Source organism: Canis lupus, chromosome 8 (assembly GCF_003254725.2).
Source record: "Canis lupus dingo isolate Sandy chromosome 8, ASM325472v2, whole genome shotgun sequence".
NCBI lineage: Eukaryota > Metazoa > Chordata > Mammalia > Carnivora > Canidae > Canis > Canis lupus.
Window position 1 is genome coordinate 11,618,243 of NC_064250.1, and position 19,118 is coordinate 11,637,360.

Sequence of the window (19,118 nt, forward strand, 5' to 3'; positions counted from 1 at the left end):
ATGATGATGATGATGATTATTATTATTATTTATCTGAATATTGTGGAGTACCAGTGAGAGGAGTAGGAGGTAAAGGCAAGGTGAAGTTACAAAAGGAGAGAAAACTTCCAAAAGCAAAATGAACAAATGAACAAATGAACAAAGAAAAAAACAGTGGAAGGTCCTAGAGTACCTGGATCTTGGGACAACCTGGCTGAAAGGAGGGGTTCAGCAGCCACATGACTTCTGGCTTCAGTTTGTTCACTTGGTTCCTCCTCCAGGAGAAGAAACGACCCTTCACTTTTTAGTTTCCTTCCTTCTCTTCCTAAAAAACTAGATTACATCAGGCTGTCCTTAGCCTGCTAGGCATAAAAGGATTCTAGGGCCCTTCTGTCTTCAGCAAATTGTCAATCAAAAATCTCCCCATTTGTTGTATGCTATTAGAAATTGCATTAGTGGGGCAGGGGTGGCTCAGTGGTTGAGCGTCTGCCTTGGCTCAGGTCATGGTCCTGGGATTGAGTCCCACATCAGTCTTCCCTCAGGGAGCCCGCTTCTCCCTCTATGACTCTGCCTCTCTGTGTGTGTCTCTCATGAATAAATAAATAAAATCTTTAAAAAAAAAAGAAAAGAAAAAAGAAACTGCATTAGTGATGAAGGGTGCCTGGGTGGCTCAGTCAGTTAAGTGGCCGACTCTTGGTTTCATTCCAGGTCATGATCTCAGGGTCCTGGGATCAAGCCCTGCATTGAGCTCTGTGCTTAGTGGGGAGTCTGCTTGAGGATTCTCTCTCCTTCTGCCCCTCCCCCTCCTCAAGTAACTAAATCTTCTTTAAAAAAGAAACTGCGTTAGTGATCAGATAAAAGCCTTCATCACATAATTGAAGGTTAAAAATACTCACGTGTAAAGTCTTTTTTTTTTTTTTAATTTTAGCAGAGAGGGCTTTCAAATCAAACTCTGGCTTATCTTGAGTTATAAATAACAAGAGCGGGAGGCACTTGATATCTAACATACACCAATGGGAGTGGGGGAGAGGAATGCATGTGAGAGAGAGGGGACAGGGACTAAGATGGTAAGTTTTGATATTCATTACTTTTCTCCAGGATTACCCGTGTTGATCTTCAAAAGGGCGGGTATGAACAGAAGCTGGTCCTGAACTGTTTCTGTGATGTATGCAAATTCAGTAGTTCACCTTTGTGATTTGTGAATATATAGTTAACATGACAGACTTGTGAAATTGGTTATACCACTTAAACACATTTATTGAGCATCTTCTATAAGCTAGCTACTGTTGCAGGTGCTGGAGTGATAGCAATGTGCAAAGCAGACGTTTGTGGAAATTTTATTCTTATATTACTTTGTTCCCAGAATTTTATTACTGAAGGCATCACATAAGAAGTGCTTATTAAATGAACTATGGGCTATTTTAAAATGGAAAGTTAAGGGAAGAATGGATGTTTTTGGCTTGACCTTGACCATTTCTATCAAGGCTCTATTCTCCAGATTAAAGAAGAGTCCTGAAATATTTAAGAACAGGATACTATAGAAAGCAATATAATTGATTAATATGCCTCTCTATATGTTAAACCAGAAGCAGTTGAGACTGCTGCATTTTTTCACCTTTACAGTGGCCTCTGCTGAGATTTCATGTGAACAGCTAGTTGAGTATAATTGATGTCGCATTTACTGAAACTGTTGCCCTTGTCTGTTTCAGGGCCGGCTTGATTCTCTAACAGAAGTGGATGACTCAGGACAGTTAACTATCAAATGCTCTCAAAATTACTTGTCTCTGGATTGTGGTATTACTGCTTTCGAACTGTCTGACTACAGTCCAAGTGAGGATTTGCTCGGTGGCCTAGGTGACATGACCTCTAGCCAGGTCAAAACCAAACCCTTTGACTCTTGGAGCTACAGTGAGATGGAAAAGGAGTTCCCCGAGCTCATCCGAAGCGTTGGGTTACTCACTGTGGCTACTGACCCCATCCCTTCCAACTGCAGCGAAGCAGCAAGTGAGGAGGGACCTCAGGTATCTCTTTCAGCAGATGACAAAAGTGGATGTGAGGAAAGCAGTGCTTTGACAGTCGAGGAGCAACCGAGCTTAGTGCCTGGGACGTCATCTTCAGGGGAAGCTCTGACAAATGCTGATCAAGCCCCTCCTGAGACTGTGAAGCAAGAATCCAGTTCTTCCTCACAACTTGGGACAAAGAACCAACAGCCTCTGCCTTGTGAAAATGCAACTCCCAAGCGATCCATCAGAGATTGCTTTAACTATAATGAGGACTCTCCCACACAGCCCACGTTGCCCAAAAGAGGGCTTTTCCTTAAAGAGGAAACTTTGAAGAATAATCTGAAAGGCACTGCAAGAAAGAAGCAGATGGCTGATCTCAAGCCTGAGATGAGCAGAAGCACCCCCTCTCTAGTGGATCCTCCTGACAGATCCAAGCTTAGTTTGGTGTTACAGTCTTCCTACCCCAACAGTCCTGCTGCTGCCAGCCAGTCCTATGAGTGTTTGCACAAGGTGGGAGATGGGAATCTTGAAAGCACCATCAAAAGTCGCATCAAGGAAATATCCTCCAGCCTGGGAAGGCTTAGTGACTGCCATAAAGAGAAACCTCGACTTAAAAAGCCACAAAAAGCCCCAGAAGAGGGGCCTCTGTGCCGAACACCTAAACGGGGAGCCGGTTCTGGCAAGCAAGCCGAAAACAGGAGGAACTCAGTAGTGCCGAATGGAATTCCTTCAGGTACTCCCAAGGCCACAGAGGGACCAGAAACAGAGTCCGTTTCCCCATCCTCACTCGAGCCGTGTAATCAGAAAAGTTGGAATGCCAAATTGCCAGCGCAGTCAGAAACATCCAGTTCACCACCTTTCACCCAAAGTAGCGAATCCTCTATTGGCTCAGACAACATGGTGTCTCCAGTACCCCTTCTTTCAAAAAACAAAAGCAAAAAAAGTTACTCCTCCTCCCCAAGTCACGTCACCAGGAATGGTCAGGTTGTGGAGGCCTGGTATGGCTCTGATGAATACTTAGCACTACCCTCTCATCTTAAGCAGACAGAAGTTTTAGCTTTAAAGTTGGAAAACCTAACAAAGCTGCTGCCTCAGAAACCCAGAGGAGAAACCATCCAAAATATTGATGACTGGGAACTGTCTGAAATGAATTCAGATTCTGAGATCTACCCAACGTACCATGTCAAGAAGAAGCATACAAGGCTGGGCAGAGTGTCTCCCAGCTCGTCCAGTGACATAGCCTCTTCACTGGGAGAGAGCGTGGAATCTGGGCCCCTGAGTGACATTCTTTCCGACGAGGAGTTGTGTATGCCTCTCTCCGGTATGAAAAAATACATTGATGAGAAGTCCGAGAGAGCTTCATCCTCTGAGAAAATTGACAGCCATTCAGCCACAAAATCTGCTTTAATTCAGAAACTGATGCAAGATATTCAACACCAAGACAACTATGAAGCCATATGGGAAAAAATAGAGGTAAGGTGGTCTTCTTAACTTGAAAGATTTCTTACCTGATCTTTGGAAGTAGTGCTGGGGAAAGGTCAATCCCTCCCCATCCTCATAATAAAAATGTTACTATGTTTGATAAGCCTGATTCCTCAGAAGAAGAGAAGGAGAAGCACAATGATCACTCCACTGCAACAGAGTATGTATCTTTAGGAACTACTCTTGTCAGTGCATTAGCCTGCTGTGTCCCTGCTTGGTATAGGAATCCCTGTAGATATTGCTCACACCTAACATGGTTCCTGATGAATGGTGGGCCCCTTTGGGTGGAATACAACAAAATAAAGTAGAGCAGTAGCTGTGCACACACCAGTACCTCAGGAATACGTGAATGGAATGTTGCAGTTATCCTCACTGATTTTTGATTTGTTTGTTCTAACCCCAGAATAGTTTACCATTCCCAATGTTAACTCCCTATAGAAATAAACCAGATGTTTCTAATATTGGGGGGAATCTTTGTGTTTCTTCAATCTTCCTCCTTTTTGAGGCCCCTGGCTAATAACCATGCTTCCTATTCTCTGTACCATCTGTGGCTCTGAGATGGGGAGTTGATATTTTGGGTAAATCTGTTTGTTTGTTTACTGAGAAAGCGAGTGAGCATGTGCACAGGAGCAGAGAGGGGGTGAGGGGCAGAAGGAGAGGTAGAGAGAGAATCTTAAGCAGGCTCCACCCCTAGCACAGAGCCCAACTTGGAGCTCAGTCGTGACCTGGGCCTAAATCAAGAGACAGTTGCTTAAGTGGCTGAGCCACCCAGGTGCCCCAAATCTATGCTTTTAGAATGGATTGTTAGATGAAATCTTTGAGAACAAATGTCAAAATTCTCAGAACTGAGCTCTGTAATTTAAGCTGATTTAAGACACTGGATAAAAGTATAATACACATGGACAGGCTAACCTGGAGGAAGAAAATGAAGGTGTATAAAACAAAGGAAAAGCTAATGGCAATATATATAATAGTAATATATATTGATAATTATTTTTACTAAGAATTTATGTATCCAATCCCTATGGCAACCCTAATATTAATCTCATTGTATGGATAAGGAGATTGAGGCTGAGAGAGACCAGGCAGTCTGCTCTAGTGTCCATACTATTAACTAAAAGCTCCCATGCCTCAGTAAGGAAGTGATCAATATATACTGCATGTAAATAGTGTCATACTGTAAAGAAGAAGTAATATCAGTGGAGCCAGGATTTGCCTGGGAAGTTCTTGTGACGTGCCAAACCTTCAGTGGAATTTTGAAGGGCATGCCAGGATTTAGACAGAGAGGATAGTGGGTATTTTAGGTAGGAGGAGCACAAACCAAAACACAGAGGTAGGAACTGGGGATGAGCATGCGTATGGGGGGTGGGGGTACAGAGAGTCCTGACTGGAAGGTCTGTGAAGAGAGAGCAGTGAAAGCTCCCATACATATAGCACACCCAGTGGCTACAAGGCACTGAAAGCCAGTACAAGGCAATTAGAAGGTAGGACTTTTTCAGATGACAAGGCTAAGGCAGACCAGGGTTAGAAAACTTGCTTTAGGCCTCACAGCTGGTAATTACAGAGTAAGGGTTTGAACTCAGAGCCAGCACACGTAAAGCAGTGTGGGCCATGGCCTCCAGTAGCCTTTCTGGAAGATTTAGCTGATGCTAATAGGAAGGAGGTCATGGCGGTTATGATGGAGTCTAAGGGACAGCTGTGATGTGGGACTGGCAAAGGTGGGGAAGGCTGTTGAAGAAAGCAGGACCCAGAGAAGTGGTTCTAGGCCTTGCTCAGCCATTCAAGCCTGGAGTGGGCTGTGGCTGATCATGTTTCACTCTGGGCCTTGTTTCTTCTTTTGTAAATAGAGATGTTTTACGCAGATGATGGCCACAATACCAATTTCCAATGGTAGCATGCTTTGTTTCCATTATCCTGCAAATATAAGTTCAGCCTCTGGGGACCGGTATATCTTTAGTAGAAGAAAGCGTTTGGATGGGTAGCTGGCTTGAGGTGGAGATGAGGCAGGTAATTTAAAAAATATATACATTGATATTGATTATATGATAAAACCGTTAAGAGGAAGTATCTTGTGAGGTCCTGGAGTTGGGATATGAAGTAAAGGCTGAGAGAGGATCAAGCCTCTTGGTCATTCCAGCCTCCCTTTATCAATTCAGTGGGGCAGCTGCCAACCCCCAGGTCGGTTGACCTAGGACTTCGCACTCTAGCTTTGATCTACCTATAGTGACCTAGAGAACCTATTCTACCTGCAAGTATAACATATTAAGAGAAGGTGTTATTTAACATCTTTATATCATGTGCTAGGTACTTTACCTGCAGTAATTTTCTCATAGGATTCTCAAACAACCCTACAAGGTAGGTTTTATTATCCAAAATAGACCACTTCTCTCCCCCCACCAACCCGCAGTGTTCCCACTTTGGTCCTAGCCTCCTAATTGGTCTCTCTGCTCCCATCCTGCTCCTATTACAGTCTGTTTCTAACACAGCAGCCAGAATGATCCTTTTGAAACATAGATCAGATCAGATCACCTCTCTGCTCAAAACCCTGCACCAGCTCCTGTTGCAGAGGCCCTCCACAGACTGTTCCCTTGATTTCCTCTCTGACCTGATTCCTAACTGCTCTTCCTTATGCTCACTTCACCCCATTCCCACTGGGTTCTTTGCTGTTCCTAGAACAAGCTGGGCATGCCCATGCTTTTAGAATCTTTGTCACTTACCTCTGCCCGCGTTCTTCCCATTAGATGTTCTCATTTCTAATTTTTTTAACCTGTTCTGAGTCTGCTGAAGTATTAACTTCTCAGAGAAGCCTACCCTGACCACCTTTGAAAAGGTATAGCCCATGAGGTGCCTGGGTGGCTCAGTCATTTGGGTGTCTGACCCTTGGTTTCTGCTCAGGTCATGATCTCAGGGTTGTGAGATCAGTATTCTCTCTCTCTCTCCCTTTCCCTCCCTCCCTTTCCTTCTCCCCCCTCCCTCTGTCTCTCTAAAATAATAAATAAATATATCTTTACAAAAATAAAAGGTATAACCCGAAGGCTTCTTGTTTTTCCTACAGCTCTCACTGTGTTCTGTCATTCTTTATAATTCTGTTTAGTGTATTTGTTGTCTTAGCATGTTTACTGTTTCCCCCAGCTAGAATGGAATCTATGTGAGGGAAGGAATATTTATCTGTTTAGCTTGCTAATGAATCTAATACACCTATAACAGTGCCTGGCATATTGTAAGTGCTCAGTAAAGACTGTTGAATAAATGAATGAATCTCCATTTTAGAGTGGATGAAATCGAGTGTAGAGAGGTAAAATCACTTTTCCTAGGCTGCCCAGTTCTAGATAAAGTCTTGAGAATAGATGAATTCCCTGAGAGAATGAGGATAGATGGGGAAGAGAAGAGGGGTGGTAACTGAGACTCAAGTTCTCTCCCACTTATGAGGCAGGAACAAGGAAGAGGTTCACTCCACAGAGATGGTTCTTGGATGCTAAGTAAATGGAGGAAGAAGGGATGTAAGATGGACGTAGCTTTGTTCTCTGTAAAAGGGATATGGAGAAGAATAAGAACAAAGACGAAGAAGCAACCTTTAGATTTGGTTGAGATGGTCAATGAGGACCTTAGAGAAAAATGGATTCAATCAATGAATGGAGGTAGAAACTGGATTATAGATGATTAAAAAGTTAAAGAATCATTCATAGCTCAAGGAATTGGGTTGAGAAGGTAATATGAGACAAAGGGTGATAGTTGAAAGTAAAGTCAAATAAAAATTTCATTTAGAAAAAAATTAAAGCTTATTTGAAGATAGAAAAGACACAATAACAAGAGTGTAAATGTGGCACAGGCTGAGACAAGAAGGGAAGGAATGTGGAACTCCATGGGAAGAATGGTGGCCTGATATGAAAAAGTTATAAGATACTGAGGAATCCATCCTGCTTCTGATTCCACCCCTACCAAATGGGGAGTGTGTGCTTCCTCCTCCCTTCATATACTCAGCTCTCCCTTCTTCTCTCTGAGTCACACAGAACACAAGATTGAAGGCACAACAGATTGAGGACTTCATGGGGCTATGATAGAATCCCTGGGATAACACCTGGGTGTTAGGGTGACAAGGATCTTAGACACCTTTTAGGTTCCTGTCATTTCCCACCCCTCATATTTGAGTCTTTCTTATAGTAGCCTGGTATGTGAATGTGAAATATTTTTTAAATTTTTTTATTCTGTAGGAAATTAATTTCTTTGAATACATATGTTCACATGACTTAAAAACATATGTTTAAAAATATCTAGTAAAATTTTTTTTCTCTTCTTTATTCTCCATCTTGGGCTCCCACCTCATTGAAGGTGATCACTGTTATTTTAGTTTATATGTCCTCTAAGAAGTTCTTTACACATATACAAGCAAATGCAAATGCATATATTAAGCAATATTTTAAAACCTAAGAAACAAGTTACAGCCTATTCTCCACAAATAAAAATTCTTCTGTTAACTCTGTGAGTTCCTAAGAGACGTTCCTTTCCCAATCTCTTGGTGGGAATTAAGGGGATTTTCCTCAAATATGGTTGATTTTTCCCAGAACCTATCATGTGGATGAAGTAATTGAGCATCTCAGGTTGAGTGTTCACCTCCAATGGGAGCTTCACAAGGCCCAAAATTAAAAGTGAAAAAGTTAATCAAACCATTGAACTAGATTCAGTTGTTGTGGAGCATTCAAGAAATGGAATAAAAGTAATGAAGAAAAAGGAGGAGAGGGCATGTCTGGAGCAGATGAAATCAAACAGAATGGTGAAAGATTAACTTACTGAACGGTGTCTTATGTGGTGTAAGTATTAGGGATTGGCAAACTATAGCTTGCCCAGTGCCTAATTTTTAAAACAATGTAAGATTGGAACACAGCTGCTCTCATCATCAATGTCTGCTTTTGTGCTTCTATGACAGAATTAAGTAGTTGTGACAGAGATTGATAGTTTGCAAAGGCTAAACTATTTATTGTTACAGGAAAAATTTGCTGACCCCTGCTCTAGTGTAAGGAAGAAGGAAGGGATCAGCATCTACTATGTGCCAGGTTCTGTTATAGGTCCTTTCATTTAATTTAGATGACAACCCTGTGGAAGAGCTATTATTGGTCTTGTTTTACCAACGACAAATCTGAGGCTCCAGAGTCATACTGCTGGTAGTATAAGAGCTGGAAGTTCAACTGAGATGCCAGAACTGACTTGATTTTCTCCTAAAGATATATTTCAATACCAGAGAAGTTAGACAGTAATCACATATACAGATAAAATCTATTTAGAAAACCTATAAACCATTTTAGGTTAGTAAATGAATAGTGTGACTTCTTCCTCATGACCTGGATAGAAATGAACTGTCTAGCAAGTAGCCGCTTGTCCAAGGTGAGTAATTGCTGATGCCAGATTAATAGCTGTATGATTCCTAGGGGGGCTAGCAGAAAGCAGTGTAACCTGGTGCCACTGTAGTGAAGCATTTCAGGAGATCCCAAAGGAGGTAGTGCAAGGTCCACTTCTCACATCATAGGTTTCCTGTTCACTCTAAGTTCTCAAAGCTCATCCTGGAAGATACTACTTCATTAGGTTGGACTCATTGGTAGCAAGTTGACAGAAGCATGATATAGCTGATCCCTTTTCTTTCCAGCTACCAATATCTTCAGATTCCAGATTATGGCATCTCAGCTATGGTTCAGTGACTCGACTGTTGTTAGCAATTTATCTTAGGGACATCTATAACCTGATTTTAAAAACTTCTTTGGTGCCAGCTAAGGATGTCTTTGCACACTAGTTATTTCAGATACAGTGCAACAAATACTTGGCTGAATGCTTGCTTTTTGGAACTAGGCTATGTAAAATCACAGTCAAGTCTGTGGTAGTAGCACAAAGGCAGCCCCCATTGCTGCTGGGAACCAGTTGGTAACATCATGAGTAATGTTAATGTAGAAGAGATTTAGTCCTGGGATTAACTTGGCACTGATTTATTTTTCCAACAAGTAAAATAGGTCCAGATAGATGCTGTTCTTTCTTTTACCCTCATTTTGACTATATGTTGACACACTAGAGATAACACACTGGTGATAGTGATCATTAAAGAAGTAGTGTGTTGTCCTCAATTCTCTTCTTTTCCTTTTCTTTTTTTCCATTGTGATAAAAAGCCTGTAGCATAAAATTTGCCATTTTAACTGTTTTTAAGTGTACAATTCATTAGTGTTAAGTATATTTACATTGGTGGGGGCACTTGGGGGGCTCAGTTAAGTGGCGGACTCTTGATTTCAGCTCAGGTTGTGATCTCAGGGTTGTGAGATTGAGCCCCAGGTTGGGCTCCACTCTGGGCCTCGAACCTATTTAAGATTCTCTCTCTCTCCCTTTGCGCCTCCCACACCCTGCACCTGCACACGTGCTCTCTCTCTCTCTGTCTCTCAAAAAAACCAATTATTCACATTGTTGTGAAATAGATCTCCAGAACTTTTTCATCTTGTAAATCTGAAACTCTGTACCCACTAAACAGAGACTTCCCTTTGCTCCTCCTCCCCCAGCCCAGTAACCACCGTTCTACTTTCTGTTTCTATGAATTTGGCTACTTTAGATACCTCCTGTAAGTGGAATTATATTGCATTTGTCTTTTTGTGACTGAGTTATTTCACATAGCTTAATGTCCTCAAGGTTCATGTTGTAGCATATGACACGGTAAGGCTGAATAATAATCTACTGTGTGTCTATAGCATATTTTGTTTTTTTGTTCATCTGTGGATGGATATTTGGCTTGCTTCCACCTCTTGGCTATTTTGAATAGCCCTGCTATGAACATGGGTATGCAGATATCTCTTTGAGACTCAGCTTTCAATTCTTTTGGGTATATATCCAGAAATGAGATTGCTGGATCTCATAGTAGTTCTATTTTTCATGTTTTGAGGAACCTTCATACCATTTCCCATAGCAATTGCTCCATTTATAATCACACCAATAGTGCATAAGAGTTCCAATTTCTCCACATCCTTTCCAACATTTGTTATTTATTTATTTATTTTTTGTATAGTAGCCATCTTAATGTGAGATGATATCTCATTGTGGTTTTGATTTACATTTCTCTGATGATTCGTAATGTTGAGACATCTTTTCATTGTTGGTCATCTGTATATCATCTATGGAGAAATATCTGTTCAAATTCTTTGCCCAGTTTTAGTTGGGTTATTTGATATTTTGTTGTTGAGCTGTAGGAGTCTTTGTGTATTCTGGATATTAACCCTTTATTATGTATATAATTTGGAAAGACTTTCTACCATTCTGTAGGTTGCCTACCCACTCCCTTGGATGGGTCCTTTGATGTTTAAACATTTTTAAGTATGATGTAGTTCATTTGTCTGTTTTTGCTTTTGTTTCCTGTGCTTTTGGTGTTATCTCCAAGAAATCATCGCCAAGTTCAATGTCATGAAGATTTACCTTTATGCTTTTTGTAGGAGTTTTATAGTTTTAGGTTTTTGAATTCTCCTTTATTTTACCTCAGTGTGATTACCTCTCATGTCTTAAGGATTCCACCCCAGGCTTTCTCATAAGATAGGACACAGCTTCATAGCTAGAGCCAAGTCATCTTCTGGGATTTGGCCTTTAAAAAAACACTTGGAATCATACTTTTTAAAAAGTCTCATCAGGGCATTATTTATTTGACTTGAGATTTGAATAAGTCTCATTTGAAATACAGCTTGATCTTTTTTTATTCATCCCCAGAGTAACTTACAGTCAACTATTTATAGTCAAGGTCTGCCATAAATTGAATTCTCACTCACTTTTGATATTTCTTTTATACCAACTATGCACCAGCTTTCCTAGAGTTGGTGGAGTAGTAGTTTGCTCTTAGGTGTTGATAATGATGTAGGAGCATTTTATCAGATGGGAAGCATATAAAGTAATCAGATTTCACTGTTTTTCACTGTCATTTCATTTTGTATATGCCTTTCTGATATGATAAGTTTTTCCCTCAGTTGCTAGTCTTCCTCTTGTCCCTGATTTCTTCTTTTCCATACGTCTTCTCTCCCATTCCTTTTTCTTTAATTTTTTTCTGGACCATATAGTTTTCACTTTCCGCCTCTTGTTTCCCTTTTTCTTTCCCCAAGGTATCTTCTACTTTCTCCCTTAAATATTGTCCTAGGGATTCTCAGATTCCAAATATGAGAGCACTATGAGTTGGCTCTTCAGCACTATTTAAGCTTGAACTTGTTCCTTTCAGTGCACTGCCTAGTCTTAGAATTATGTATGTAGAGAGTTGAGGAATTGTTCAGATGCAAGAATAAAGAAAATAATAGTTTAAATATCAAGGAAAAAGCCAGATTCTCAAAAAATTTGGACAGACTCGGCTTTGTAATTAAAACTGGAAGATTCAGGGATCCCTGGGTGGTGCAGTGGTTTGGCGCCTGCCTTTGGCCCAGGGCGCGATCCTGGAGACCCGGGATTGAATCCCACGTCGGGCTCCCGGTGCATGGAGCCTGCTTCTCCCTCTGCCTGTGTCTCTGCCTCTCTCTCTGTGTGTGTGACTATCATAAATAAAGAAAGAAAAAAATATTAAAAAAAATAAATAAAAAAACTGGAAGATTCAGAAGTGCAAAAGGATCACAAATTGAGTATGTGTTGCTATCCAACAAAAGGTATAATATCAGAGCAGAATTGTGTAGGAACCCTGTATATTCTTCTTTATTTATACTATGCATAATCTAAATTTTTGCCTTAGATTCCAGTTTTAGAATTTGAGAGAGCTGTGACAACATAATTCAAGGCTCTCTGATGATTACTTAAGATAATATTTGGTAAATACCAAGTGGAAAGTCCTGCACTAGGAGAGCGGAGATAATAACAAGTATTGCTAGACCAAGCATCACAGAAGGGGGACTACTTGAGATGAGTCTTGACTGGTGAGTAAAATTTAGATAGAGATGAGGAGGTGGAAGGTTAATGACAGAAGCTTTGGCATAAGCCAAGGTTGAGGGCAAGAATATTTAAGGTATATTTGTGAAAGAGTAAAGAGAGATGCTTGATGTTTTGGGGTATACGATAAAGTGCTCTAAGCAAAAAGACCTCAAAATATAATAAAAATAGAATATATATATATATATATATATATATATATATATATATATTTTGTAAATAACAAGAGGTAGGCAGACAGTCCAGGAAAGAGGCCATGTAGCAATCCAGGTCCCTTCTCCCTGTTCCTCTTCTGTGGCTCACCCATTTGGTCAGCATTCCAACTCACCAGCATACAGATATGACCTGGAAGTTGTATATACTGTCTGTTCACATCCCACTGACCCAGACTTTGTCATGCGGCATCACCTAACTGCAGAGAAGTTTGGGAAATGAACCTCTAGATTACTAACATTGGAAGGCAGATGTCTCTTAATCAACCTCTGGTTAGAATAGTTTTTTGTAGGGCCAAAGTATGATGGACTTTGAATTCCAAGTGTTTGCATAGTACAAACACAAAACAAAAACTTGCCCAATGAATCCATGCATAAATGAATGAGTGAAGGAGGGAGGGAGTGAATGTATTGTATTTGAACATTTGACCTTTATCCCCGAGACCAGGAACTACAAACTAAAATGCCTCTAAGAGTTTAGACAGATAACATAAATGAGTCACTCAGCTGGTGTAAATGGGGAAGGATGGGAACTGAGCAACTGGAGGGTAAGTGCTGAGTCTAAAGGCAAATGATTGGGGACGCCTGGGTGGCTCAGTGGTTGAGCATCTGCCTTTGGCCTAAGGCATGATCCCAGAGTCCAGGGATGGAGTCCAGGGATCAAATCCCACATGGGGCTCCCTGCCTGAAACCTGCTTCTCCCTCTGCCTGTGTCTCTGCCTCTATCTCTGTGTCTCTCATGAATAAATAAATACAATCTTTAAAAAATAAAAAATAAAGTCAAGTGATTGATTGTTGTGTTGTAATGTGGACCCTGTGTGACGAGATCTTATAATTCTGAAAAAAAAGTAGGAAATCTGGGTTTTATGTGACATCTCCCAATTTTTAAAATGTTGGGGCCAATTTTAAAACAAGCCAAATAAAACGTATATATAGTATAGATTTGGCCTTTAAGAAAGTCACCAATTTGTAATCTTTGTGAAAATGAGAAACTACTTAAAATTTTTGGTCCACAGAGTTGGTATAGTTTTAGAAGGTTAATCTGATTGTGATGCACTTGCCTGGATATACCACTTGCAAAGTGGTTCTCTGTTGTGGCTGCTTATTATCATGACTGGAGAGATTTGGGGAAAAAAAATCCCAATCTAACTCCACGCCAGACTAAATCAGGATCTTGTCAGGTGAATAATTTTAAGAACTCTTCAAACAATTACAATGTGCAGTCATGGTTGGGAACTAGTCCTCCAAGGCTAATTTGGAAGGTTTTGCAAAGAATGCATGTAAAAAGATCTCAACTGTGGTTTTGGGATCCAGCTGAGGAAATAAAGAGACAGAGGTGGGAGATGTTATAAAAGACACATCAGTAAAAATTTTTGCCTTTTTAAAAATAAAGGAGTGGAGGAAAAGGGTCAAAAGAGTTGGAATTTTAAGCTGAGTTCAGGGCTGAGAGATGTAAGGAGTTTAACAAATGGTTCCAAGAAACATATCAAATTAAGATACGCAGTAAGTGAATGGGGCAAAGGTAAATGTTCTGATAGGCAAACTGACTCAAATCCAAGTTGTGAATTCTAAATGAACACAACATTTTTAAAGGTCAGGCTACACTTTTTAAAGAATAATCTTTTGTGTATATTTTGTTTGTTACAATGCCAGGAAAAACCTGTGAGTTAACATTGTTAATGGATTTATTGAGACAGTATGCCAAGGTCATTGCCCAAGGTTGGTAGAAAAGAACTGTGGGGATACAAAGCCAAGTCCTTCCTGGTTCAAACATTAGGAATGTTTCAGTCCTACGTCACTGGTTTCTGCAGAGCCTTAAGATGGGTCTTGAGGCTTTATCACGATGATTTAGCACCACCGTGAGGCTACATCCGGTCACTGCATCTTTTTTTTTTTTTTTTTTTTGGCCTCTGAAATAAATGAGAGGTGCAGTTTTTTTGTTTATAGTGTCACACATTAAATGAAAATATTTCTTTCTTATTTTCTTAGTATGAAAAGGTCATGATTAAAATCTTAGTGTATCTAGATAATGAAAGCGCCTAACTACATTTGGCAGGAAGTATTTCTGTATGATGAAAATCAAGAGTTTGCTTTTTTTTTTTTAATTCAACTGAAACAATTCTTAGAATATTAGTGAATTCTTCTTTATCCTTAAGTCTAAAGTCGTGACCCTCTGTTGGTTTGGAAAGGTGACAATTAAGAAAACAAAACAAAACAAAACAAAATCTTGATATTTATGACCTGCTTACAAACATTGAGGCAAGGCACCAAGAGGTTTATTCATTAACACATCATCACATGTTAATTCTCAAGAAGAAAATCCATCTTTGATGCAGACACTCTTCTATTGTATCCCCATTTCACCAGTGAGGACCCAGAGGCTTCAAGAAGCTGGTCATTTACTTAAGAGTATAGGACTTAAAGGCAGGAACTCTGGGCTCAGATCATAAGGCCCCACCTTTTTAATTATGAAAACTTGGATAAGTTTTTAAAAATTTAGTGTTAAAAAATAAAATAAAAATTTAGTGTTTAGTCTCTTAATCTGTAAAATGTAATATTAATTAGTTAATTATTGTGCCCTTGCATAGGTAATTGTGTGAAATTACAAAGGCTCACTGTAAACTCTACCTAAATACTAGTCTTATCATTAGTGTGACTTCATCTATGAATCCAGATAATCAGCATCAGCTTTAGTAGATAGAACTGGAATGAAAATAATTCTGTCCCTAACTAGCATTGTTACCTTGAAATTAAACTTCTTAAGCCTCACTTTTGAAAAGTAAATGCTACTAAAGAAGGTGAGGTGGATGACCTCTAAGATACTTCTTAATTTTGAAATTTTATGGGATTGAGTATGAGGCAATGACTAAGCAGCCGTTTCTCAGTAAAATACACTGTGGAGTATATCACTTCTGCATGGCTGGCTTTCTGTTCCATGGGATGCTGGGTGACTTCCTCTTAGAAGACCCTAAAGGTAAGTGAATGTGAGGCTGTAATTTCAGTGAGCCTGAAGTAATATGTAATATTAATATATCATATTATTATAATGTTATTATGTTTATTATATTGCTATAATATGACAAGAAACAGGCATCTTAGAGGAATTTGGGGCATGGCTAGAGTTTGTAAGATACCAAGAGATCAGGGACAGTGGTGATAGTAAACAAGCGAGCGATCCAGTAAGAATTAGATATGGGTTAGCCTGAAATTATAGCAAATAAGGTCAGTAAATGAAGCAGATAGGAAACATTCACCTTGGCAGACTTGCCATTGTGATGTCTTAAAATTACCTGTCAGCACTGTTTTTGTGCTCTGTTCAGACAATGTGGGGGAAAATCATTCCAAGAGTGAGTTCTGTGTCAAGGTCACTCATGATGGCAGACCATGGCTAAGACTGTGGATATTACTATATAAAGATGGTTGGCCTGAGTTTTGCAAGGCAAATAAGCAACTTTATCCAGGAAAGATGCTGCCTGTAAGCTCAGACCCATGTGCTTTCTGTCTCTCATTTTGATTCAGTCCTGTGTATTCCTTTTTAGGAAGCCAGTAGCTTTCCTATTGGCCTTCATTATTTATCAAGGAGTAAAAGAAGCTGTTGGTATTTTCTTTTTTAATGCTTTTAAGATAATCAAACAGGAGAGGTGCCACTTATAGGTGGTGCTCTGATATTTCTTATTTGTATGGAGACTGTTCAGCGGTACTCACTTGAAAGGGGTGTGTGTGTGTGTGTGTGTGTGTGTGTGTAAGAGAGAGAGGGATATGGGCAGACACAGAGAAAAAAGTGTATGTCACAATTAACAAGCTAGTACTCTTCCCCTTTCTTCCTACTAGAGTTCATTACCTTATAGAAATAAAGCTGGTATGTTGAATCAACAGAAGTATTTTTGTTTTGTTTGCTTTCTATAGCATAGACTGTTTATAACCTTCTAAAATTAAGTCTCATTAAAGCCCTTTTCCTTATCCTATATTCAAGAGACTATGACCAGAGCCTTCTCCATGGGATAGAGGACTCATGAAAAATCATATGGTGCCCAATCCTCTTTCTAGAGACACATTTATATGAGGGGAAATCTAGCTGGAGTAGTACCTTGCTCAAAGTAATAGAACTCTATGGCAAAGGAAAAGGTGCATTTGGTAGGAGGAGAGTTCTGGAGCCATCCAAATTAACAGATGAGTGAGCTTCTGTGGTTCTAGATGGCGGCAGAGTGTGGTGTCTAAGAATATTATGTTATCTTGACCCAGTGACTTAGCCTTGTCCCAGGTTCCTCCTCTGCAAAGTAGGGTTAAAAGTGTTATCTTCCACATAAGAGGTGTGACTATTAAATGTGTTAAAATGTGCAAAGAGCTGAGATTAGCACCTGCAACGTAGTAGTATGCTTTCAGTAAATGCGAACTCCTGCGACTGTTATTGTTATTGATACGGGCGGGGAGGGGTGAGGCCTTAGCAGCTTCCCCTATATAGGTCACTCTAACTGTAACCTGGCACGTTTCCTCCGTGGCTCCTGCTCTGCCTCAGTCTAGCGAGCCCTCACCGACTGCTTCCCGGTATACGGTAGCAGCCTTTTAACTGACTTCTTTGGTCTCAGCCCTCTACTCAGGCTTTTGGGATCAAATGTCACCACCCTGTTTTCTCTGATCACCTTCAGCTACCTTAGTCATTGTGACGCTTCAGACCCCCACCCACGATGATTAAGGCCATTTCTCCCTCTTCTTGGGAACTGTGCTGGTTGCCCTACATTTTTTGCACCTCTCTTCTCTGTGAGACTCTGGGCTTCCCGTCTTGACAGATGATTCTTATATTGTATTAGAGATAATTCTCCTCTAATTGGCCCAATAATTTTAGTTAATGCACTTCTTGACATTTTAGGAAGTTTATGTAGGGGAATTTATGCTATGAATGTGTGTTCAGACAACTACAAACAAGCTTCTAGTTTATAATATTGTCACACAACAACCTTATAAATAATATGTGCTTATTTATTTATAATTTGTATTTATACATATTTATAATATTTATTTATAATTATGTGCTTATAAATAATAATTCCCACAGCACTCTTTAACCAGAGGGGGGGGTCATTACAATATATTATGGGAAGAAAAAGGGCCTTCAGTAGGTTTAGAATTATCCCTGAAATCCCTGATTGCTAACAACGGAAAGGTTATGAAAGTGTCTTGGAAAGACATTAATAGGTTGGGGTGATTTGTTAGGAAGGGGACATTTGAGCTAGATTTTGAAAGATAGATACAGCGAGTAGAGTGGGAGACTTTGGGAGAACGTGTGACAGTCACCAAGATTAGTTTCCTGTCAACCTAGACTAGAGAAGGTGAATTATCTGAACATGTCTCTGTATGCAAGAGCCACATACGTGACCAGTCAGAAAGGCATGAGAAATTGTTGAGCTTGGTGGCCGCATTTTATGACCAAAACCTGTGTCCCTCAGTCCATAGTACTTCCAATGAGGAAATCCTGTCTCCTGGTTATGCCAGATCTTGCAAGCTTGTCACAAAGGGACAGCAAGCACTTTTTTCAGAGATCAACACTAAAATATCCTTAGTGCCCCACAGCTCTTGGCTTTTTATTGTGGTAGCCCTGAGAGACTTTGAAGCAGATTCTCCTTCTCTGAACTTAGGGGATGTGTAAAGAGGTTCACAGTTGGTTTTAAGACATGGCCAGGGTCAAGAATCACACTGACAGACACGGAATGAGGGACTGGAGTAAAGCAATTGAGTGCATTGTGCTTTGGGGCCTCCTGAGGTAGAAGACATGGTGGATATGTCCTTATACGCAGTCCTAGGTTGTCTTATCCATGCTTCTGGTCTCCAAGACCACCTGGAGGTTGCTTTCTCTAACCCACATCTTGTTCTACACCTCAACTGGGTTCAGAAAGCAAACTCAGAATATCTAATACCATGCCCATCATCTGCCTGTGAGCTATTCCTTCCTTCTGAATTTCTTACAGCTTCTTTCAGAAAATGGTACCTCTAGTCATTCCAGATTCTAACAAATTTCTCAACCCTCCCATCCAGTTGGTGCTGTCTATTTTAACCTGACCCTCTCTGTGGCCTGATGCGTTTCCTCCATGGCCCCTGCTCCTCCCTCAGTCTAGCCCTCACCAACTACCTCAGGGTGTATCGTTGCAGCTTTTTAACTGGCTTCTCCGGCCCCAGCCCTACACTCAGCGATCCACCCTCTAAACTGCAGCTGGAGTGAGTCTTCCAAGATGCTGATCAAATTTTCTCGTTCCCCTGCTCCAGCAATCCAGTGATCACCATGTTGCCCTCAGGATAAAGTCCCAACTTCAGAGTGTGTTGTGTGTGACCTGGCTCCTTGTTAGACCCTCCAATCTCGTTTCTCAGCTTTTTGCTATTTGCCACCAGAGTGTTAGCCATGCTCAGCCGCTTAGAGTTCTCACAATGAGCTGTTCTCTCTCAGACTTTATCTGCCAGGAATGTTTTTCTCTGTTCTTCCCAGTGCCCTTTTATTTGTTTATTTTTTTTTCTGAATCATTTACACGTATCTTTCAAGGCT

At 40.4% G+C, this 19,118-nt stretch overlaps 1 protein-coding gene across 5 annotated transcripts in view; it reads left to right on the forward strand.

The window, feature by feature from the left end:
* Positions 1-19,118, forward strand: part of AKAP6 (A-kinase anchoring protein 6) — a 539,834-nt gene that overhangs the window by 267,922 nt on the left and 252,794 nt on the right. For all 5 annotated transcript variants that reach the window (XM_025443999.3, XM_049113620.1, XM_049113619.1 and 2 more), the window contains one exon: positions 1,689-3,455. In XM_025443999.3, coding sequence (XP_025299784.1) covers positions 1,689-3,455 — 1,767 coding nt within the window. The remainder of the gene's footprint in view (positions 1-1,688; positions 3,456-19,118) is intronic.